General features: G+C 35.4%; 1 protein-coding gene across 3 annotated transcripts; it reads right to left on the bottom strand.

The window, feature by feature from the left end:
• Nucleotides 1–1,904: 1,904 nt before the first annotated feature.
• On the bottom strand, nucleotides 1,905–20,103 carry LOC110642804 (protein MODIFIER OF SNC1 1). 3 transcript variants are annotated; one of them, XR_009145476.1, is made up of 11 exons: nucleotides 19,828–20,103; nucleotides 9,584–9,655; nucleotides 9,289–9,369; nucleotides 9,145–9,189; nucleotides 8,618–8,993; nucleotides 7,400–7,529; nucleotides 6,778–6,852; nucleotides 5,300–6,611; nucleotides 4,982–5,219; nucleotides 2,224–4,895; nucleotides 1,905–2,145 (listed from the first exon to the last, which is right to left on the bottom strand). XR_009145476.1 is itself a non-coding variant. In XM_058139338.1 (10 exons), exons 2-10 carry the CDS (start codon nucleotides 9,613–9,615, stop codon nucleotides 2,307–2,309), a joined length of 4,878 nt encoding a protein of 1,625 aa, XP_057995321.1. In that variant the 5' UTR covers nucleotides 9,616–9,655; nucleotides 19,828–20,103; the 3' UTR covers nucleotides 1,905–2,306. The 3 variants fall into 3 exon arrangements, 2 of the variants coding, with proteins under 2 accessions (XP_057995321.1, XP_057995322.1); XM_058139338.1 differs by having other exon boundaries at nucleotides 1,905–4,895; XM_058139339.1 differs by having other exon boundaries at nucleotides 1,905–4,895; nucleotides 7,427–7,529; nucleotides 19,828–20,102.
• Nucleotides 20,104–21,445: the final 1,342 nt, after the last annotated feature.

Raw genomic sequence — 21,445 nt, 5'->3', positions numbered from 1 at the left:
GTTTTTATTTTTAATTATTTATATGGAAATTTAAAATTAATATTTTTTATTTTAATTATTATAATTATTTTTATTTTAATTTTAACTTTGGTTTTTAAATTAATTTTATGAAAATTTAAAATATCGTTAATTTTAATTTTAAATAATTATATGAATATATAAAAATAATATTTTTATTATTATATTTATATTGTCAATTTTAATTAATTATATAAAAATATAAATTATTATGTTAATTAATAATATAAAAATATTAAAATTGAAATATCTAATAAGCGCATAAGTGAAATTGAGAAGATTATTATTATTCTTGTGTTTTGATTTCTAAGTTGAAAAAGAGAATAATTATTTTTTAAGTTTTATAATTAAATTTCTTAATTTATGATAATTGAAATAAAAAAATAAATTAAAAAAAAAAATTCATTCATTCCCATTCAATTTTTTCGTGAACCAAAGGACCTTAATTTCTACAGTTAGGCTGGTAAAGAAATTTCTTTAATAAAACCATTAACATCGGTGACCTCATAGACTGATCGATTTGATTCATTGATTTGTTTTTAATTAAAAGCCAGCTTAAATTAAATTTGTTAATTTAAATTCTAATTTCATCTATAAAATGTCAGAAAAATATTATTTTAGCACATAAAATTTTTAACGTATAATACTTGATTTTAATTCGATAATCCAGTTTATCTTTTCAGATTTTTTTTCTTTTTTTTTTTGCTCGCCTTTCGCTATGTTCTACATCTGTAATAAAGGTAACTTTACATTCGTGGTATCAGTGAATTCCAAATACACCCAAAAATAAATAAATAAATAAATAAAACTTCTCAATTAATGCAACTTGGACATTCATTGCCCCTATACGTCTTCAAGCATTTACGGCTCACACTAATAGAGACCAAAGGAAAGGCTGAGATTAAGGAGGAGAACCAGGACAGCCATATTTACTAGGAGGTGTTCAGCTCTAATTCAGTTTAAGATTAATCTAGGAATTAAAATTGAATCAAAATTTTAAAATTTTAATATAATTTTAATTTAATTTTTCATTGTTTCAATTTCAATTTGGTACAGTTGTCGATTTTTTGATTTCAATTAAATTTGATACAATTTCGATTCAGTTCAATACAATTTCAATTCTATTCTTCACTGTTTCGATTTCAATTCGGTACAATTCTCAATTATTTGTTCCAGTTCGATTCGATACGATTTCAGTTCGATTTTCATTTTTAAAATAATTTTATATAATTATTTTCTTAAAAAGTCATACTTAAATTAGTATTTAAATTTTAAATTAAATTATTAATACATAATATATTATATTATATATCTTTTTGCTATACTCAAATTATATAATCTCTAATTATAAGGTGCATATAAAACTTAAGATTAAATATATCATATAATATAATAGTACATCATATAATACACATTTTAATTATTTATTAATCATATAATATTTAACTATAAGATACAAATATAATTAAAAATTAATATATATATAAAATAATAATATATTTATAATTAAAAATTAATATATATATATATATATATAATAATAATATATTTATAATTAAAAATGATAAGATAATTTAATGTATTTATAACTAAAATTATTAAGAAAATATAAAAAAATAAAATATAATATTAAATTATATTTAACTCATAATTATATATACATAAATATATAAAATTATATTAAAAATATATAATACAACAAAAAAAAATATAAAAAAACATATATATATAAATCTAATTTTCAATTTAATTTCTTCGGTACATTTTTAATTCGATTCTTAATAAAAAATTAAAATTAAATTAAAATATCAAAATAAATTTAATTTAATATAATTTCTATCAATTTAATACGATTTTTCAATCCACTTCGATTTCTCTAAAAATCATGCACCAACCCTACTATTTACTTCATCCTTTTTAGCAAGGAGCAAAGGAATAAAGATCACTAGCTACACCGCTCATAAAACATTTTTTGTTCCACAGCAAGTATACCGTTGCCAAACTAAGCCTTTCAGATGAGGTACATTTTAGTCCAAAAAAAAAAGTCAAGAAATCAACCACATCGAGTACCTCCCGTAATCTCAATATTTCTTTTTCGGCCTTCACACCATGTGTATGCTCCAAGCCCTGCTCAACGCACATTCTATAAGTTGGCGGTGATTAAATAATATTTACAATTGAAAACGACTACCTAAACAAAAATACCTCTAGTGTAAGGGATCGAGCTCAAGCCACTGGTTTTAGAAGAAGGAAAACAAAAAAAAGGGAAAACCACCCTCAGTTTCACCTTAGTCATGCCCAGCATCTACTTCAACACTGCCAATTTGATGTCCATAAAAGTTGCCCCCTCCACGTCTCGAGTGACTTTGGCCCCGCTCTCTATACCTTGTACTGGAATTATGAGAACCATCTTTTGATTCCAAGTTCTCTTTGCTATTGTTGTGGGGCGCAACTGGATGGTACTCATAATGTGAATTATCTCTGTGTCTTTCCCGGACTGCATGTACCTTATGTTGTCTGTTATCTTTACCGGAACCACTCCAATCTCCACGAGATTCATGGTCTCTACCAAAACGGCTATTTTGATTTCCATTTTTGCGGAAACCTGAAGACATGTGTTGGTCATGCCTAACATCCATATTAGAAGATGATGATTCAATAGGGCTACCAGGATGTCCTCTGTGTGCGGCCATCTTCATTTCCCTCTTAGGCTCTTGTTGCCCAACACCTGGAGCTTCTTCAAAATTGTTATTTTCAGGGAGGGACTGATCATGGTGAGACTGAGGCCTAACTGCAGCAGTATCCTTGTCTAGTTGAGGTAAAACAGACTCCCCACGCTGATTAGACTCCTTTTTAATGGCCATACCACCTTCACTGCCTCCATGCACACTTGTATTGGCCCGGCTTCCTCGTTGACTAGTAGCAGAAATTGGCTGAGATTTAGGCTGCCAGTGAGATGTTGATCGTTCCACAGCTGAATGATTTTCTTTTGAAGCTGAAGATAAGTCTATTTGGTGCATCTCAGCAGCAGCAGATTGAATGTATACTTTATCAGCATCCGCACTAGTTCTCTTCTCATCAGGATTATGATTGTATCCTGAGCACTTGTGACCCTTGTGTGGTTGCCGCTTTCCTCTGGCAGTCACACCTTGATCTTTTAAAACAGGAACAGCAATTGATGTATCAGGATTCTCGTGCATGTTCCATCCATCAGAATTCCTCGGTTGCTCTTTCATGGAACTTACATCAGGTTTCTGGTGTTGATGATCCTCGATTGATTTTTGAAAACTCCTACTCAGATTTGAAGTAGTTGATTCAGCTGCACCCCGTTGACGCCATGCTCCATGCACTTTTCCTGACTTGTTCTGCCTAACATCCACAGTCCTGGCTTCAATGGCATGACTTGCCATCACAGTAGCTATTCCAGAGATTTGGGAACTTTCAACAACTAAAGAGCCAGACTCAGGCCTTTCAGCAGTCTCATCTGATGTAATCTGATTGCTTGAGGGAACAACAGCTTGATGAGTACTACCTTGCTGAGATAGTTCTTTGGCTACAGGCTTTGGAATGTATCTCTCCATTTCCGCCCTCTTGTTTCTTGGATTATTCTGCACCTGCTGATCATTCTTTGCAGACAGAACCACAGAATCGACTAAACCATTGTGATTGGCTTCCTCAGAAACCTCAGTTTTATGTTGTGATCGCACAGGAGCCCATACAACAGCATCACCAATGTTGTTTTTCTCAGCTGGTTTATTACCTTGCGTATTTCTCATCATCTTGCGAGGATGCTGAGACCTCCACTGGTTATTCACTCTGATATGGGTTTCTTCATTTGTTAGTGATGTGCACAAGTGATTTGCATCATTTGAATCAGTTGGAGAATGAACTCTGCTAGGATCCAACATAGATTCAGAACTCTTTGGCTTAACACTTTCAACCGAACAGTCTAAAGTAGTTGTATCCTTTGACACCACAGATGGTAAAGCTGCTGCAGATGATGCTGGCTCCATTTTGGGCTTGTTCTTCCCATTCCTGTTCTTCCTTCTATGATATACTGAAGACTCAGCCTCAACACTAGGCAAATTTGACTTGCAGTTTGAGTCAATCTCATCAGCAACACTCTCAGGAGATATAGTAGCATTAGCTACTATACCTTGTGATGCCTCAGTTCCAGATGAAGAAACCAATGTCTCATTGCAATTTCTTTCCAAGGGGCTACTCTGCTTTTGTCTATATCCTGTATGCTTCTGCTTAGAAGCAATACTGTCATGAACCCGTGGAGTACCACTGCAGTGAGCAGCATCAGCATTATTACTATCTGGCTGGAAAGGCTTTGGTTGCTCATGCACCACAACAGACACATTGACTTGAATCTTTGGTGTCCCAAGAGGCACATTGCTTGCTATACTGGAGGATTTATCAACCGTATTGTTGCTATTTTTACCATGTGCAATCATATTTCGGCTGGAACCCGGAGCTGAGCTTGATGCTCTAGATTTGCTAGGAACAACAATTGGTGACCCAGCAGCAGTGGATTCCTCATGCCTATTCCGGACAACGCTACTAGGAAGGGTTTCCAACTTCTCCCTACTATGCGGAACTGTATTTGGGTTGGAACCAAAAGATGAATTTGGTGCTCCAGATTTGCTAGCAACTACAGTTGGATGGGCAAAATTTAAAAATTCTTCTTGCCTATACTGGAGGGCACTGGCAGGAACATTTTCCAACTTCTGGGTTACAACTTCCCCTGCTTGTGTGCGCCGGTTCAACTCTTCCAATTTCGCAAGAGCCTTGGCTCTTTGCTCTCTTGTCCGTTCTTCCTCTTCCTTCTCTTGCTGCTTAAGTTGCTTGGCTAGCTCTCTCATCTTAGCACGCTGATCACAAAGCACAATTACTAGTTAGTAAATGCAACTACATACTATTAGAATGCATTAAAAATAAGTGTCGCAAAAAGAAGTGCCTGGCTGTCACTTGGTTCAAAGGCAAGTGGCATGGATTCTCCCCCATACTTCCCAGAAGGAGCTTCTGCTGAATTATGGTCTTGACCATGAACAGAAGAAATTTCACAATGCACAGATGACACTATGCATTGTGGGTCTGCAACTAGAGATTTTTTCCGCCACCCATCAGACTCTTGAGTATTTAATCTTCCTTTACCACGATGATCTACTCTACCATGCATGCCATAAATGGATCTCCTGCAAATCTGCATATTAGTGTTTTTTCCAACAATAGAATAACAGATATATTATCAACAAAAGCCTGCAAGGTCACCAACCTGGATCCAGCTGTTCCACTGACTACTGTTGATTCAAGGCTCCTATCTCCAGCAGAGAAGCAGGCTTCGTGTGGGGCAGTGTTGATAATTCCACAAGTCTTTTCAGGAGATAAAGAACCAATCCCTGCCTCATTTGTAGAACGACCAGCCATGGCATTACCGACTTGTAATTTATTCTTCTGCTCCTCCCTACCAGAGACAGGTTTAACATCTTGCCGTCCATCAGAAGATCGGGTTTTTGCATTTAAACCTTCTATTTTCTGAATCAGACTGGAATCTTTTGGAGAAGCCACTTCAGGAATATTAGAAGCTGCATCATCAATTTTCTTAGCTAAACTGTCATCAGATGCATTCAATTTCCCCCCACTTTCAGGTGACTTCACTTTCATAGGGACAACTCCTTGGTTGTTAACAGCCTCAGAAGAAGCTTCTTCAACTAGTGCCATTCTTCTCGCATCCAATTCATCATCTTTCTTGTTATCTGCCGTCCAGCCATTCTCGCACGATGAATTTCTCGTATGCTTGCCCTTCAGAGGATATGATGCATTGGTTTTCATGGTATCATCACACTTATGCCCTTCAACTCTTCCCTCCCACCCATCATGCTGCTTCAGAAGAACTTTGTAAGGTCCTCGAGCATCTTGAGAATGGACCAGTTCCACTTGATCCATAACCATTTCCTTATTACTATGAACATATCCACCAATTATGCCATGGGAATTGCCAGGATCAGGAACATTTTGACAAGGATACCTGCTACATGCAGCAGGGACCATTGCCATTCCCATAAGCGGAACATCTCGTTCATTGGGATTGCAGTAACCCATGGGAGGACCGTAATAGCCCTCATAAGGCAATGGTCCAGGATAAAAACCAGGCCTGAGGGGCATGCTTGGGCGCATAAAAGCATCATGCATATGAGGTCGGTACATATCCCCATTTTTTGGGTGGGGGCCTCTGGGTCCGGCTCCTGGTGGAGGAACTGGTTGTCGACCAGCAAGTGCAGGAGGGGGCATCTGTGGACGGTAATAAGGAAATGGTTCTATGGGAAAGCCACTAGGTGCAACTGGGGACCCAAATGGTGGACCTCCTGGAGGTCCTCTAAACCAAACCCCAACTGGATGATTATTTACAGGAGGACCATGCCAAGAATCATAATGCTGAGGAGGGATACTAGAATTAGAATATGGCTGGTGATCAGCATGCCACTTCTCCACATTAGCCCTGGCCCCATCTTCACCATATAGAGAATTCTCTCTTCTCCAGGGACTTTCAGCTCCAGTCTTGACATTCGTATGCACAAAACCATCACCTTAAAATCCAAAACAACATATGACTAACCATTAACTCACCCATTTTGAGTTATGGATATATTACATTTAATTATGCATATACATGTATATAGAAACTGCCATAGTGAAAAAAAAAAAACTGCAGCATTTTAACACTAATATAAAATCAAGTACAAGATAACAAACCTGCAGAATCCCCAGTACCCTCCTTCCCAGATGCTACTCCAGCAGATGAGTCCAGATGACCATGAGAACCATGATCTGTAATAAATAGTAAATCAAGATATTGAAAAGAAAAATCCATGAAGCATCTTATTGAAAAATCCAATTCAACAGACTTTCCATACTTGGTATGTTGTGCATAAACAGAAATAGAACCAGCTTAAACACCAACATGACAGTATGAATGACACATAACATATTGTTAACAATAAGATTGCTATAAGAAGTTCCTCAAACCGTTAAAAATGTTGTATAACTAATATAACCAACACCAAACAGAAGGGAGGAAATATCAACGAATCAAGAATCCCCCCCTCATTCCACCAGCATGTTTGTTAAATGTTAATGTTAATAAGAAAAACAAATAAAAGATCTAGGAAATATCAACTAAACAACTTAAAGACAACAATGCATAAAACTTCATACTATAAAAGTAATTGAGCTACAAAATGTTATGACGAGACAAAAATTGCAAGTTTTCTTTGCACAGTTTGGAGCACAAACTAATAACTACTCTACAAGCATTGTACCAAATTACTAATCATAGAGAGAGCCCAAAGACAAAGCACAAGGCAGCAGTATTAACTTCTAAAGCAGTATTGAAGCACAACACCTTGAGAGTCTGCATTCTTTCTAGAACTGTCTTTTTCTGAACTAAGTGTTGGAAAATCTCCACAAGTCAGAGAAAACCCATCATTCTTAGAGGATGTTACTCCCTGCATTTATGACAGCCAATAATGCTGGGTCAGGCAATTTAAAAAGAGAGCATGCATAAAACCCACCAGAAAAATAGGAGGAAATGGGTTGGTGTTTTGTTTGGCAACTGCTGGAAGAATCTCACAAATAGAATGCAAATTACACATATAACTGCAGAAAACATCAATTGAATAGCCAAATCAACCAAACCTAGTGCTGCTGAGGCATTCTTCCTCCTTATATTGCTATTATTCAAAATTTCATCTAAAATCACTTCTTTCCCCATCAGAACCAATGGAGGTAATGAGAGATTGTGTTAAAAGAGGATAATCCTCCATGCAAATTATGGTTTTCATAACTTGATAATACACTTGCAATAAAAGAAAGGAAAAGCTAATGGTATTGTAATGCACTGGAAAATTAAAGCATCTAGTCTATCCAGAAATATAAATTGGAAAGCAGTGCATATATAATGCTATAATGAGTTCCTGTTGCTAGTTATACTCTTTCCTTTTTGTTTTTTTTTTGTTTTTTTGTTTTTTTTTTTAAGAATTTGCACTCTCTTTTTGCCTTTTTCCAACCTTTAATCCAATATCATCTTCTTTCTAGGTTTCCTCACCATTAAACACCACAAATTTAGAGTAAAAACTATAATTTATGATATTTGGATTGAATGATTTTCTTGGTTAATAAACTAATAATAATATTTCAATTATATTCTTTTTGAAAATCACACACCTTTCTAGATATTCCTAACCAATCAAATCAACCATTTTAAGAATTAGCACCTGGCACATCAGGCACTGTTCATATTTGAATACCTTGGCTTCTGCAAATGGTTGGCAGATTGGAATATAGATTATCTCCTTTGCAAATAACCAAAATACCAAAACGGGCCTTTAAAAATGGAAAGCACACACTCAAAATCAACATTCCATGGAAGCAAATCAGTAGAATATGTTTGCAATAATATAACATAGCAAAGATTTGATGACAGATTAAAAAACTTCAAAGATTTGATGACAAAGATTAAAATGAAAAACTACATTTAAATAAATCAATCACCAAATGATTATTTAAACAGTGCCCTTTAAGACTAAAAACATACCAACTTATCAGATGTTCCCATTGCACCCCATGCCACTGAATTATCAGACAAAGGTTCAGCAAACCGAGATAAATGTGAGCTACCAGGTCTTGTTTCTGCACTACGAGGACGCACTGCCGCATGTGATGTCTGATTTGATGGCAATGCTCCAGAAGATGATGATGGCCTAGAATTTGAACCCCATGCATTACTAACAGGTTCATTGACTCTATCACTGCCTGCAGTTGACGGTCGAGTGCCACTTCCACCAGATGAAGGGCGGCCACTAAGATAGCTTGGTGAACCAGTACCACCATCAGTATTTAGAGACAGAGAGGAAGAAACCCATGCATTCGATGTGGAAGAAGATGATCTACTGCCCCAACTATGCGTACCCCTGTTGTGTAGGAAACAATTAAGGAACAACGCAACCAAAAAAAAAGCAAATTAATAGAATCAAAGGCATTTTATAAAGATTAAAAAGAACAATAACAGACAGATTTGCCAAAAGCCATTAGAAAACCCACAATAGTAGATGAGTCACTCACTTGGGAACAATTTCAACATTTGGGTCTAGACCATGATTTTCTAACCTTGAAACAATACAAAGAAAACATTAAATTTTGATTAGGAACAAACCAGGGGCCTTCTAATTTTAATTCAACTAAACCATAATCCCCAAAATATAATACCTTTGACTTGGTAAATTGATAGGTTTCGGAACAGCAACTTTGCCCAACACAGTCATGCCACTTCTTCTTGCAGAGGCCCATCTGCAACTAATCATCATTAGATAACAAACCATAAATATTTGATAGTTACCATGCCATTCACTTTTTTAATTCCCCTTAACTATAATTTGAGGTCATATTTAAGTAGCTTTATAGTAACAATTACAAAAGTTTCAGTAAGCAAATAATTTTTTCTGGTATACCAAGATTTAATATAATGTTCGTTGAAAAATTTAAACATCCACAAATGCCATACCTTTTCTCTCCAGTCAACATAGTTGACGTCATAATTCACTTGGCATAGTCATTCAAAAGAATTTGACAGAATCTGGAAATATGAAAAACAAAATCCCATCAGTAAGATATAATGCTATAAAAAGCATGGGTAAAAGGAAGAACAGAAGTTTCATAAATAAGAGATAATCTACAACTCAACTCAACTAAGCTTTTATCCCAAGAATTTGGAATCGACTTTATGGATTCTCTTTCTCCATTCTAAACGATTTTAGGTTAAATCTTCAGAAAAGTGTAATGCTTCTAGATCATGTTGTACTACTCTCCTCCAAGTCAGTTTACGTCTACCCCTTCTTTTCTTTCTATCCTCTAACCTAACGTGCTCTACTTGTCTAACCGGAGCCTCCGTATGTCTACGCTTCACGTGACCAAACCACCTCAATCTCCTTTCTCTTAACTTATCCTCAATTGGCACCACTCCTACTTTTTCTCTAATACTCTCATTATGGATTTTATCTAGTCTAGTACGACCACTCATCCACCTTAATATTCTCATATCCGCAACTCTTATCTTAGACACATACGACTCCTTCAATGCCCAACACTCACTACCATATAACATGGCTAGTCGTATGGCTGTACGGTAAAATTTTCCTTTCAACTTATTAGGAATCTTGCGATCACATAAATAGGAGATGATCTACATGGGAAAAAAAAATTTTGTCTTTAAATTTCAACATGAAAACAGTTGAAAAATATGCATAACCAAGGTTGCCAAGGTCTGAGACCTGATTCATACATATAAGACACAGGAAAAACTAGGTCATACAATGAATAACTGACGATGGAAAAAATAATGTCCAACAAGTAATGATGTCTGTTATCCAAGTTACAGAAGAGAGAAGAAAAAGAAATACAAAACATTGGACTCAACAGAAAGTATAAGGTTTATAGGGTTCTTATGGTTTGTGTTTTTTTACGTGTGATCCATGTTTCCATACAGATGTGGATGCATGCATATCTACAGTTCATACAATGTCAATGGCCAACAAGTCCTGATTAAATGTAAATTAACTTTTTTTTAGGCGCATGTGACTATAAAACCAGGGTGGGTGTTTAAGAACATAGAAAAAGTTGAGTACATATACACATGCATAAATACTTCCATTGCTTAGCATAAAGATCAAGAAAGAACATCACTATCACTTTCCCTCAGGACAAAAAAAAAAAGAGTGCTCTAGTCACCATTGGCTTTCACCATTTATAGAATCAACTATGCCTGCGAACTTACAAACGCAAAGCCATAGTTTAGATATTATTGCATTCTCTCTACCATATGCTCATTGTCTTGGGAAATTACTGGCAACACAACCTAATTACGGACGCAAGTTTAGATATTCGTTACATTTTCTTTACCATATGGCATATGACACTTGTCTTGGAGTAAGTACAGGCAACATAACCTAGTTAAGGATCCAAATAATCCTCTATTTCCTCAAACTAGTGAGGAAATTCTACTAGTGCACACTTGAGGGAGGTGAGGCACAAAAATAAAAAATAAAAAATAATCATAAAAGCCAAATAACTCTGCCTATGTAGTTTGTGCTTAGCCGGTCCCAAGCCCGGATAAAAAAAGAGGGTTGCGGTAGGTAACAACCAGCGTAAAAATTTCGTCACACCTCATTATATGGATTCTTACGATATAAACGTTGGAGCATCCTATACTTACGACGCGCTACATCAGAGCCCGGTGTAGTAGAAATATGCAAGGCTGTAGGGCGTTCACCGAAAGTGAAGCGCCATGCCGGCGCCCGGGTGTAGTGTTAAATGAGCAAGAGTTCCCACATCATGGACGGATGTGGGTAAAAAAGTTAGTCCATAGAACAAATAGTAGAACGAATAGTGAAACAAAACATAAGATAGGCATAGAGAACAATAAAAGATATCATAGAAGGAGATCAATTAGGAAGGAACAAGATAGAAGGAAAATCAGAGTTGGCACTTGAAATGTTAAATCACTTACAGGAAAATTAATAGAGCTTGTGGATACCTTGAAAATGAGAAAGGTGAATATTGCTTGCATTCAGGAGACTAAATAGGTAGGAGAGAAAAGTAAAGAAGTGGATAATTCAAGATACAGACTATGATTTATCGGAAAGAAGAGGAACAAAAACAGAGTGGGCATATTCATAGACAGGACATTGAAAGACGCCGTAATAGCTGTAAAAAGAGTAGAATATATAATTATACTAGTAAAGTTAGCACTAGAAGGAGAAACAATAAATATAGTTAGCGCTTATACCCCACAAATAGAACTAGATAGTGAGAGTAAACAAAGATTTTAAGAAGATATGGATGATCTAATGCAAAGCATACCGAATGAAGAGAATGTTCTCATCGGTGAAGATTTAAATGGATATGTAGGAAGTGATAGGCAAGATTATAAGAATGTTCATGGAGGGTTTGGTTTTGATAGCCGAAATAAGGAGGGGAAACCATCCTGGATTTTGCCATGGCTTACGATCTAATACTAGCAAATACCTACTTTATAAAAAGGGAGTCGCATTTAGTGACTTTCAAAAGTGGACAACATAGAAGCCAAATTGGCTTCCTCTTAACTAGGAAGACAAATAGAGCTCTATGCAAGGATTGCAAGGTTATTCCGGGAGAGGCTTTAACAAGTCAACATCGGTTAGTGGTCTTGGATGTCAAGTTTAGGAACAATTCAAGTAAGGTTAGAAGAAATATAATAGCTCGAACAAAGTGGTGGGAGTTCAAAGGAGTAAAGCAAGTGAAGTTCAAAAATTAGCTTCTCAAGTCTGAAGCATGGAAGCTGAATGTCGAGGCCAATAATATATGGATATAGATAACATCAAAGATTAGAGAAGTAGCTAGAAAAATACTTGAAGAGTCTAGAAAACATGGACCTCCCTCAAAAGAGAGATAGTGGTGGAATAAGGAAGTACAAAAAGCAGTGAAGACAAAAAGGGAATGGTACAAGAAATTACTTAAGTGTGATAATAATAAGGATTATGAACAGTACAAGATAGCAAAGAAAGATGCAAAAAAAATGATTAAGCAAGCAAGAGCGCAGGCCTTCGAAAAGTTATATGAGAAACTTGAAATTAAAGAAACGAAGAAAGATATTTATAGATTAGCACGGACGAGAGAAGAAATGTGAATATCTCAATCAAGTTAGGTGCATTAAGGATAAAGAAGGAAAAGTGTTGATGAAAGATGAGGACATTAAAAAAAGATGGAGAAATTATTTTGATGATCTCTTTAATAATAATCAAAGTGGTAATTGCGTGAATATAGATTACAGAGCAACTCAACTCAACTCAACTCAACTTAACTCAACTAAGCCTTTATCCCAAGAATTTAGGGTAAGCTATATAGATTCTCTTTCTCCATTCTAAACGATTTTGGGTTAAATCCTCAGAAATGTGTAATGCTTCTAGGTCATGTTGTACTCTCCTCCAAGTCAGTTTAGGTCTACCTCTTTTTTTCTTTCTATCCTCGAACCTAATGTGCTCTACTTGTCTAACTGGAGCCTCCGTATGTCTACGCTTCACATGACCAAACCACCTCAATCTCCCTTCTCTCAACTTATCCTCGATTGGCACCACTCTTACATTTTCCCTAATACTCTCATTACGGATTTTATCTAACCTAGTATGACCACTCATCCACCTTAACATTCTCATCTCCGCAATTCTTATATTAGACACATACGATTCCATCAGTGCCCAACACTCACTACCATATAACATGGCAGGTCGTCTAGCTGTGTGGTAAAATTTTCCTTTTAATTTATTGGGAATCTTGCGATCACATAAAACCCCCGTAGCACTTCTCCACTTCAACCATTTTGCTTAAATCCTATGACTAACATCCTCCATCTACTTGAAGGATTGAGCCGAGATATTTAAAGTGATTACTTTAGGGCAGTATCACTTCATCCAAACTAACTCATTTTCTATCACCAGTTCAACCTTCACTGAACTTGTAATGCATGTATTTTGTCTTCATTCTACTTAACTTAAAACCCTTTGACTCTAGAGTACTTCTCCAAAACTCTAGCTTTCTATCGACTCCTTCTCGCGTTTCATCTATTAGAACTATATCATCTGCAAACATCATGTATCAAGGGATACTCTCTTGTATATGTTTCGTCAATTCATCTAAAACTAATGTAAAAAGGTAAGAGCTTACAGCTGAACCTTAGTGTAATCCAATTGAGATAGGAAAATCTTATGTCCCCTCCCACTGTACGCACAACAGTAGTTGTGGGAGAATGTTATGGAACATCGACTACGTCATGACACTTTTATCTCTCCCAATCAATTTGGCTTCATGCCCGGTCGTTCAACTACGAAAGCGATCTTTCTTATTAGAATTTTGATGGAGAAATATAGAGATGGAAAGAAAGATCTACGTATGATTTTTATCGATTTGGAGAAGATTTATGATGGTGTTCTAAGAGATGTCTTATGAAGAGTGTTAAAACAAAAGAAAGTATCTATTAGGTACATACAAGTGTTGAAAGATATGTATGAAGGAGCAACTACTATTGTGCGCACAGTGGGAGAGAACACAAGAGATTTTCCTATCTTAGTTTGATTGCACTAAGATTCAGCTATGAACCCTTACCTTTTTACATTAGTTCTAGATGAATTGATGAAACATATACAAGAGAGTATTCCTTAGTGCATGGTGTTTGCGGATGATATAATTCTGATAGATGAGACGCAAGAAAGAGTCAATAGAAAGCTAGAGCTTTGGAGAAGTACTCTAGAGTCAAAGGGCTTTAAGTTAAGTAGAATGAAGACAAAATACATGCATTGCAAGTTCAGTGAAGACCGAATTGATGATAAGAAAGGAGTTAATTTGGATTGAGTGGTATTGCCCCAAAGTAATCACTTTAAACATCTCGGCTCAATCATGCAAGTAGATGGGGGATGTGAGGAGGATGTCAGTCATAGGTTTAAAGCCGGATAGTTAAAGTAGATACATGCCAGGAGAGTTTTATGCGATCGCAAGATTTTCAATAAGTTGAAAGAAAAATTTTACGGTACAGCCATATAGCCGACCATGTTATATAGTAGTGAATGTTGGGCAATGAAGGAGCTGTATGTGTCTAAGATGAGAGTTACGGATATGAGAATGTTAAGGTAGATGAGTGACCATACTAGACTAGATTGTTATGGATATAAAACGTTTTTGGTTTTCCTTCATTGTAAAGATGGTACATGAGCAGCTTACATAGAGCTGTTAGTTGACAAAGATAATACAAGATAAATACAAGATAGTTGTAACTATAAGATAAAGCAAATATAACTTAAATTACAATCAGTTATAACAACATGATAACAAGGAGATTTGTTATCTTAACACCCCCTGGCAAGTTGAAGACGGCTGGGACAAGAGGTGAAGCTTGTCTCGATGATGATTGAATAACCGAAGGCCCAAAGATTTTCTCAAAATATCTGCCAGTTGATTAGCACTTGAAATAAATTTTACTTGAAGGGTTTTTTGTTGAACTTGCTCTCGAATAAAATGATAATCAAGCTCCATGTGCTTTGTTCTAGCATGAAAAACCAGGTTAGAGCTTAAGTAGATTGCTCCAATGTTGTCACACCATAAAGTGGCAGGTTGAGAAGGTAGAAAACCAAGTTCAAAAAGCAATGATTTTATCCACATAATTTCTGCAGTGGCATTGGCCATGGATCAGTACTCACTCTCAGTTGAGGAGCGAGCAACTGTTGGTTGCTTTTTGGAGGACCATGAAATCAAATTGTGCCCAAGATAAACAGCATAGGCAGATGTTGAGCAGCAGTCATCTAGGCAACCAGCCCAATCGCTGTCAAAGAAGCATTGAAGCGTAATCGGTGAGCTATTTGAAAAGAACAAACCCATATGGGAGGTACCTTTCAAATATCGCAGCAAGCGTTTTACAACAGCCCAATGTTAATGTGTTGGAGAATGCATGTACTGTGATAATTTGTTCAAAGAAAAAGCAATATCTGGTCGAGTCATGGTGATGTACTATAAGGAGCCGACAATTCGCCTATGTTCTTCACCATTAGAAAGCAATTCACCATAGGTTTTGGACAGCGAAGGGTTGACTGCCATGGGTGTAGCACATGGCTTGCAATCAGACATCTTGGTGTGAGCCAAAAGAACAGTAATGTATTTTGATTAAGTGAGCAACAAACCATTCGGCAAGTGTGGAGCTTCAACTCCAAGAAAAAAATGAAGAGGACCAAGATCACGTACTGGAAATACTGATTTGAGCTTTGATAAAAATAAATCAAGCTTGGTCGAATCTGAACAGGTTGGCAAGATGTCATCAATGTATATAAGTATAAAAAATTGAACATCACCAGACCTGTAAATAAAAAGAGAGGAGTCTGCTTTTGAAGCTTGAAAACCAAGTCCTTGGAGGAAGGATGTGAGACGCTGAAACCAAGCTCGTGGAGCTTGTTTAAGACCGTATAAGGATCAATTTAATTTACAAACATATTCCGGATGTGTAGGATCTTTAAAACCCGAAGGCTGCTCCACGTATATTTCATTGTCAATGAATCCGTGAAGGAAGGCATTTGAGATGCCAAGCTCATGAATAGGCCACTTTGAAGTTGTGGCAATGGAAAGCACTGTGCGAATTGTTGTTGGTTTAACCACAGGGCTGAAAGTTTCATTATAGTCGATTCCAGGCTATTGAGAGAAGCCCTTAGCTACAAGTCATGCCTTGTAGTGTTCAATCTCACCATTAGCCTTCCTTGTAATCCGAAATATCCACTTGTTGCCAATAATGTTTTTACCAGAAGGTTTAGGGACCAAAGTCCATGTTTGATTCTGAAGTAAAGCATTAATTTCGGATTGCATTGCACTTCTCCATTCAGCATAAGGCTTGGCTTAGTTGCAAGTTTTGTGTTCAACAGAGAGGTAAGAAATATTTTTGGTGGCTAATAAGGCTTGTCGTTTATTCATGGTGGTATGTCTTAATGTCATTGGGTGGGTTCTTTGAGGGGAAGAGGTCATTAAGGTAGATGGGTGTGTTGGCTGTGGATAAGAGGTAAGATTAACTACAAGTTGTAATCCCTTAGAATCAGATGAGGGAGAGTTAGGTAACACACTGGAATTTGAATTTTGTGGAGAATAGGAACTTGGTGAGATAGAAGTGTTGGATGAGGATGAGGGAGGAGAGAGAGGATCAGGTATTGGTGTTTGAGTAGGAGAGAGAGCGGCTTGAAGAGACACGGGAAGGGGATTTAGAAGAAGATGAAGATGTAACAGAATTATTTAAATTAGAAATTTGAGGATTACGATGAGGAGAAATACCTGAAGTCTGCAGGGCTGAAGAAGGTGGAGTATTACTATCAATAACAAGCCACCGCGAAGAGGGTAAATTTGAGGGGGACTCTTGACTGATAGACTTATATAAAAATAATTTGGGATTAAAAACCATATGTCTTGCAAGATAAATTCGGCCGGTTGTAAAATCAAGACATTTGCTGCCACAATGAGAGGGACTTAGGCCTAAATAAATACACAGTTTACTTCTAAAATCAAACTTGTGTCTGTTGTGAGGACGCAACAGAGGGTAAACTGCACAGCCAAAGGGTTTAACATCAACATAAGCTGGATTTTTATCATATAAAACAGAAAAGGAGCTTTTATTTTTAAGAACTGAAGATGGCAAAATGTTAATAGGCGGTTTCAAAGGCATAATTCCAATATTTTTTTGGAACATTAACATGAGCAAGTAATGTTAAAGCAGTATCAACTAAATGACATATTTTACGTTCAGCAATGCCATTTTGTTCATGTGAGTAAGGACAAGCGATGCGATGTTGAATACCGTTTTGTTGAAAATATGGATTAAGCTTTTGAAATTCACCACCCCAGTCAGAATGGAAGGACAGAATTTTGCTATTAAATTGACAGTGAGTCATACTTTGAAAATTGAAGAACATAGACGAAACATCACTTTTATTTTTAAGCAAATATATCCAAGTAAAACAGGAAAAATCATCTACAAGAATCAACACATAACGATGACCCAAACATGATAAAAGTGGTGTTGGACCCCATACATCGGCATGAATAATTTGAAAGGGAGCAGAGCTCCGATGTTCAATAGAAGCTAATGGGACACAAGCTAATTTGCCTAAAAGGCAAGACGAACACGGTTGAAAGGACTGACTAGCACAAGGTAATTGAAATTCTTTTATTAATTTTAACACTGTCCGACAAGCAGGATGGCCTAAGGCAGCATGCCAATCGTTGATGGATGGAATTTTAAAATTCATAGCATGTTTGACATGAGGCTGAAAGGTGTATACTCCAGCTTCACTTGGGCCCTGCATGAGAATTTTCTTTGACACCTGATCCTTGACAACAAAATAAGAGGGTCAAAATTCAAAAAAACAATTGCTATCTCGTGTGAATTTTTGGACTGAAAGCAGATTTTTAACGATGTGAGGAACACAGAGAACATTATTTAATTGAAGGGGACCACAAGAGGAAGAAAGAGAAGTCTTACCAGTGTGCGTGATATCTAAACCATGTCCATTACCAACATGGAGTTGATCATTACCTTGGTATTCATTGGCAATACTGAGGGTGGAGAGATCAAGTGTGATGTGGTAGTTGACAGCGGTGTCGGGATAGCATGGCATTGGAGAATTCATGCGTGTGTAATGAGCAACTGGTGCAGATGGAGAAGAGGCCATCATGGTCGGGCTAGCTTTAGAAAAATTGGCAGTGGAAGCAGCTGGTTGATTTGGAGAATTGGATCTTGAGTAATTGGTGTAGCGTCTTCTACACTTGTCAGCAGTATGATTTCGAAACTCACATATTTGACAAGGGCCATGAGTTCGTGAAGCACCATTATTGCTGCGTTTCTGATTTGGATGTGAAGGAGTGGGCAAAAGTGGGGGATTAGCATTAGAGCAGGCAGAAAAATTGACTTATGGAATTTCTATGGAGCTTTTAAGAAGGATTTCATGAGCAACTAATTGCCCATGCAATTCTGCAAAGGAGATAGGTTCTCAACAAAGATTCAAGGCTATAATAATGGGGTGAAACTCTGAACCAATGTTACGGTAAATTATAGCATTGAACTCAGCTGGAGTTAAGGTGGAAATGAAGAAGGCATGCCTTTCTAGAGCCTTGTGTCTAGAACGAGGCATATAAGGCGCTAGGATTGGATGCCTGGTGGTGTGCTTTGAACCTAAGACGCAACTTTAATAATTACGCAATAAATCAAATACTTATGATGTTGATACTTTTGAAATATTCTCCAACAAGTTACTTGATCTATAATAACCAACTAGGGAAAAGAGCAAACCACTTTATTGTATACTGTCTGATATTGCTTATTCATTTCTTTAGGCCATTTCACATAAGACTCCCTTGTCAATTTTACAAAAACCACAAGTATGGTCTGATTTCTGTTTATTGCCCCTTTCAAACTCCTCTTTGCTCAACTTAACTCAACAAAGACTTCCCCGAACAAATCTCCAATAACAACTCCAAATCCAATTTTATCAATAACTTTTCTACCCTTTTGTTTGTCAGAAGAAGGGGTTGGGGAAGGAGGTGTGAACAATCGCAATAAGTCATCAAGTCGTACTGCACATTCAACATTTTCTTCTTTTAAATAGTTTGTATTAATTTCAAAAGATATCATTTTGCATCTTCCAATATAGAACACCTCAACTTCTTATACAGCTTGCTTGCATCACAAACATGGAACTACAGTTTCCCAACTATCTAATCCATTAAACGTGTCTAGGCTCGTATTCACCATACGAAAAACCATTATCTATAAATATATACACCAAATCCAGGATATAATTTTCTTAAAACTGAAACCACCATGTGTAGCAAAACCACCATGTGTAGCAATGAACAACTCGATAAAAATCCAAAAAAGAAAGCAGTCATTATCCAAAATAAAGCCAAAAAAATTCACAGAAACAAGCTCATAATATACCCCTAGAAAATCAAATCGTGTTCTACACAAAGTCCCCCAATCTCGTCCAATTGAAAAGAAATCGAATCAATAGCAATTATGTTATCAAACCAAAGAAAACTAAAATAAACGCAGTCGCTAAGTAGCAGTTACGTAAAATCCCAAAAATATCATCTCTCTCTTTTCCTTCATTTGCCCTCGCTTTCTCGGCAAACAAACATAGCTATAAATTAATAAACAGGTTTATGAAAAAGTTCATGAAATTTGAAACAGTTACTTGCCTGGGTTTTTTTCTTTTTCCTTTTCTTTTCCTTTTTTCAATCGGGGGAGGGAGCGTGTATTTGGAAACCCTAGAGAAGAAAAAGAGTTTCAGGTAGAGAGATGTCCTGTTGAAATCTGATGAAGAACAAATCGATAGATAACTCTCACGGGTTTTAAGAGATCGGAAAGAAGAGAGAGATCCGTGCTGGTGAAAAGCTACGATTTTAGAGCGTTGGCTCTTTAGATCGCGCAGAGAGAGAGAGAGAGAGAGAGAGAGAGGTGTAGACACAGGGAGTTTCCCCTAATATTGATTTGGGCTTTCTAGCCCGAAATTTTAAAGGAAAATTGAAAATAAAAACAACAATAATAAAAAAAATTAAAGAATGGGTTTTTGACTAACGAATATGTACTTTCATATTTATTTAATTGAGATAACTAAATATTATTGCAATTAATTTATTTTTTATAGGAGTTTAGCAACATGTTTGGATTAGCAAAAAATATATCATTTTTATTAAATGATATTTTATTTAGTATTTCAAATAAATTTCATCAAAATTGTTCAAAATTTAAAATATTTTATGAAACAGAAAATTAATTACAAAAAATATCCCACTAAAATTATTTCTAATTTATAAATTATTTATAATTTATACTTAAATTTATAAAATTTTTATTTCATTTTAATCATTATTACTATTTTGAATTACACTTGATATCTGAAACTCTTAAAATGAAATGACATTGAATTTGTAATAATTATATTGAGAAAAAAAGTCTAAATAATCTCCACGTGGCATGTGATATGAAATTAATAAAAAATAACTATTATTTTTAATTTTTAATTATTTATTAATATTATTTATATATTTAGGCTCTATTAGATAATTACTTTTAAGATAGTGTTTAATGTTTTAATTATTTTTATTTATATTATTTGGTGATATAGGTTTTGTTTAATAATATTAATTATTTTAATAATTATCACTATTTTACTAACTATTAGTCGTTAGTGATTAACTATTTATATAAATGTTAAAGCTGAAGTATTCGATAAAAATAGTTGGTAGATTAGTTATTAAATATTAAAATGGTTATATAATCTTGTTTACCCTGGTAAAAATATTCACTCAATCTCTAAAAGTTAAGAAAAATAATTTTTTATGAATCACTTTCTTAATTTTTAAATACACTGAACAATATAAATAAAAAAAATAACATTTTGACTCTAATCAAAACGCTAAACTTTATCTTAAAAATTGTTATCGCAGTATTTTGATCTAAATTACTATTTTTACATTTAACATTTAATTCAACAGATATTTTTATTAAATACATCTGTTTTAAATAATTATATAAATAACTAATCACTAACCACTAATATTTAATCATTAATAGTTAATAAAACAGCTAATAGCTACTATAACAGCTAATACTACTTAATAGAGCTCTAAAGAGATTATGTTAACTTTTCACTCATTAATATTTATTTTTTCTTTAAGTTAAATATTAATATTATGAAAACTAAATTAATAATTACTCTATTTAAAACTTAAAACTTATGAGAATAATATTTAATCTTTAATTTATATATATATTATTAAGAGTTTGTTTACTGATTATAGTCAGTAATTAGAA

The sequence above is a fragment of the Hevea brasiliensis genome, chromosome 17, assembly GCF_030052815.1.
Source record: "Hevea brasiliensis isolate MT/VB/25A 57/8 chromosome 17, ASM3005281v1, whole genome shotgun sequence".
Classification (NCBI taxonomy): Eukaryota; Viridiplantae; Streptophyta; class Magnoliopsida; order Malpighiales; family Euphorbiaceae; genus Hevea; species Hevea brasiliensis.
This window is presented reverse-complemented; position numbering and strand designations above follow the sequence as displayed.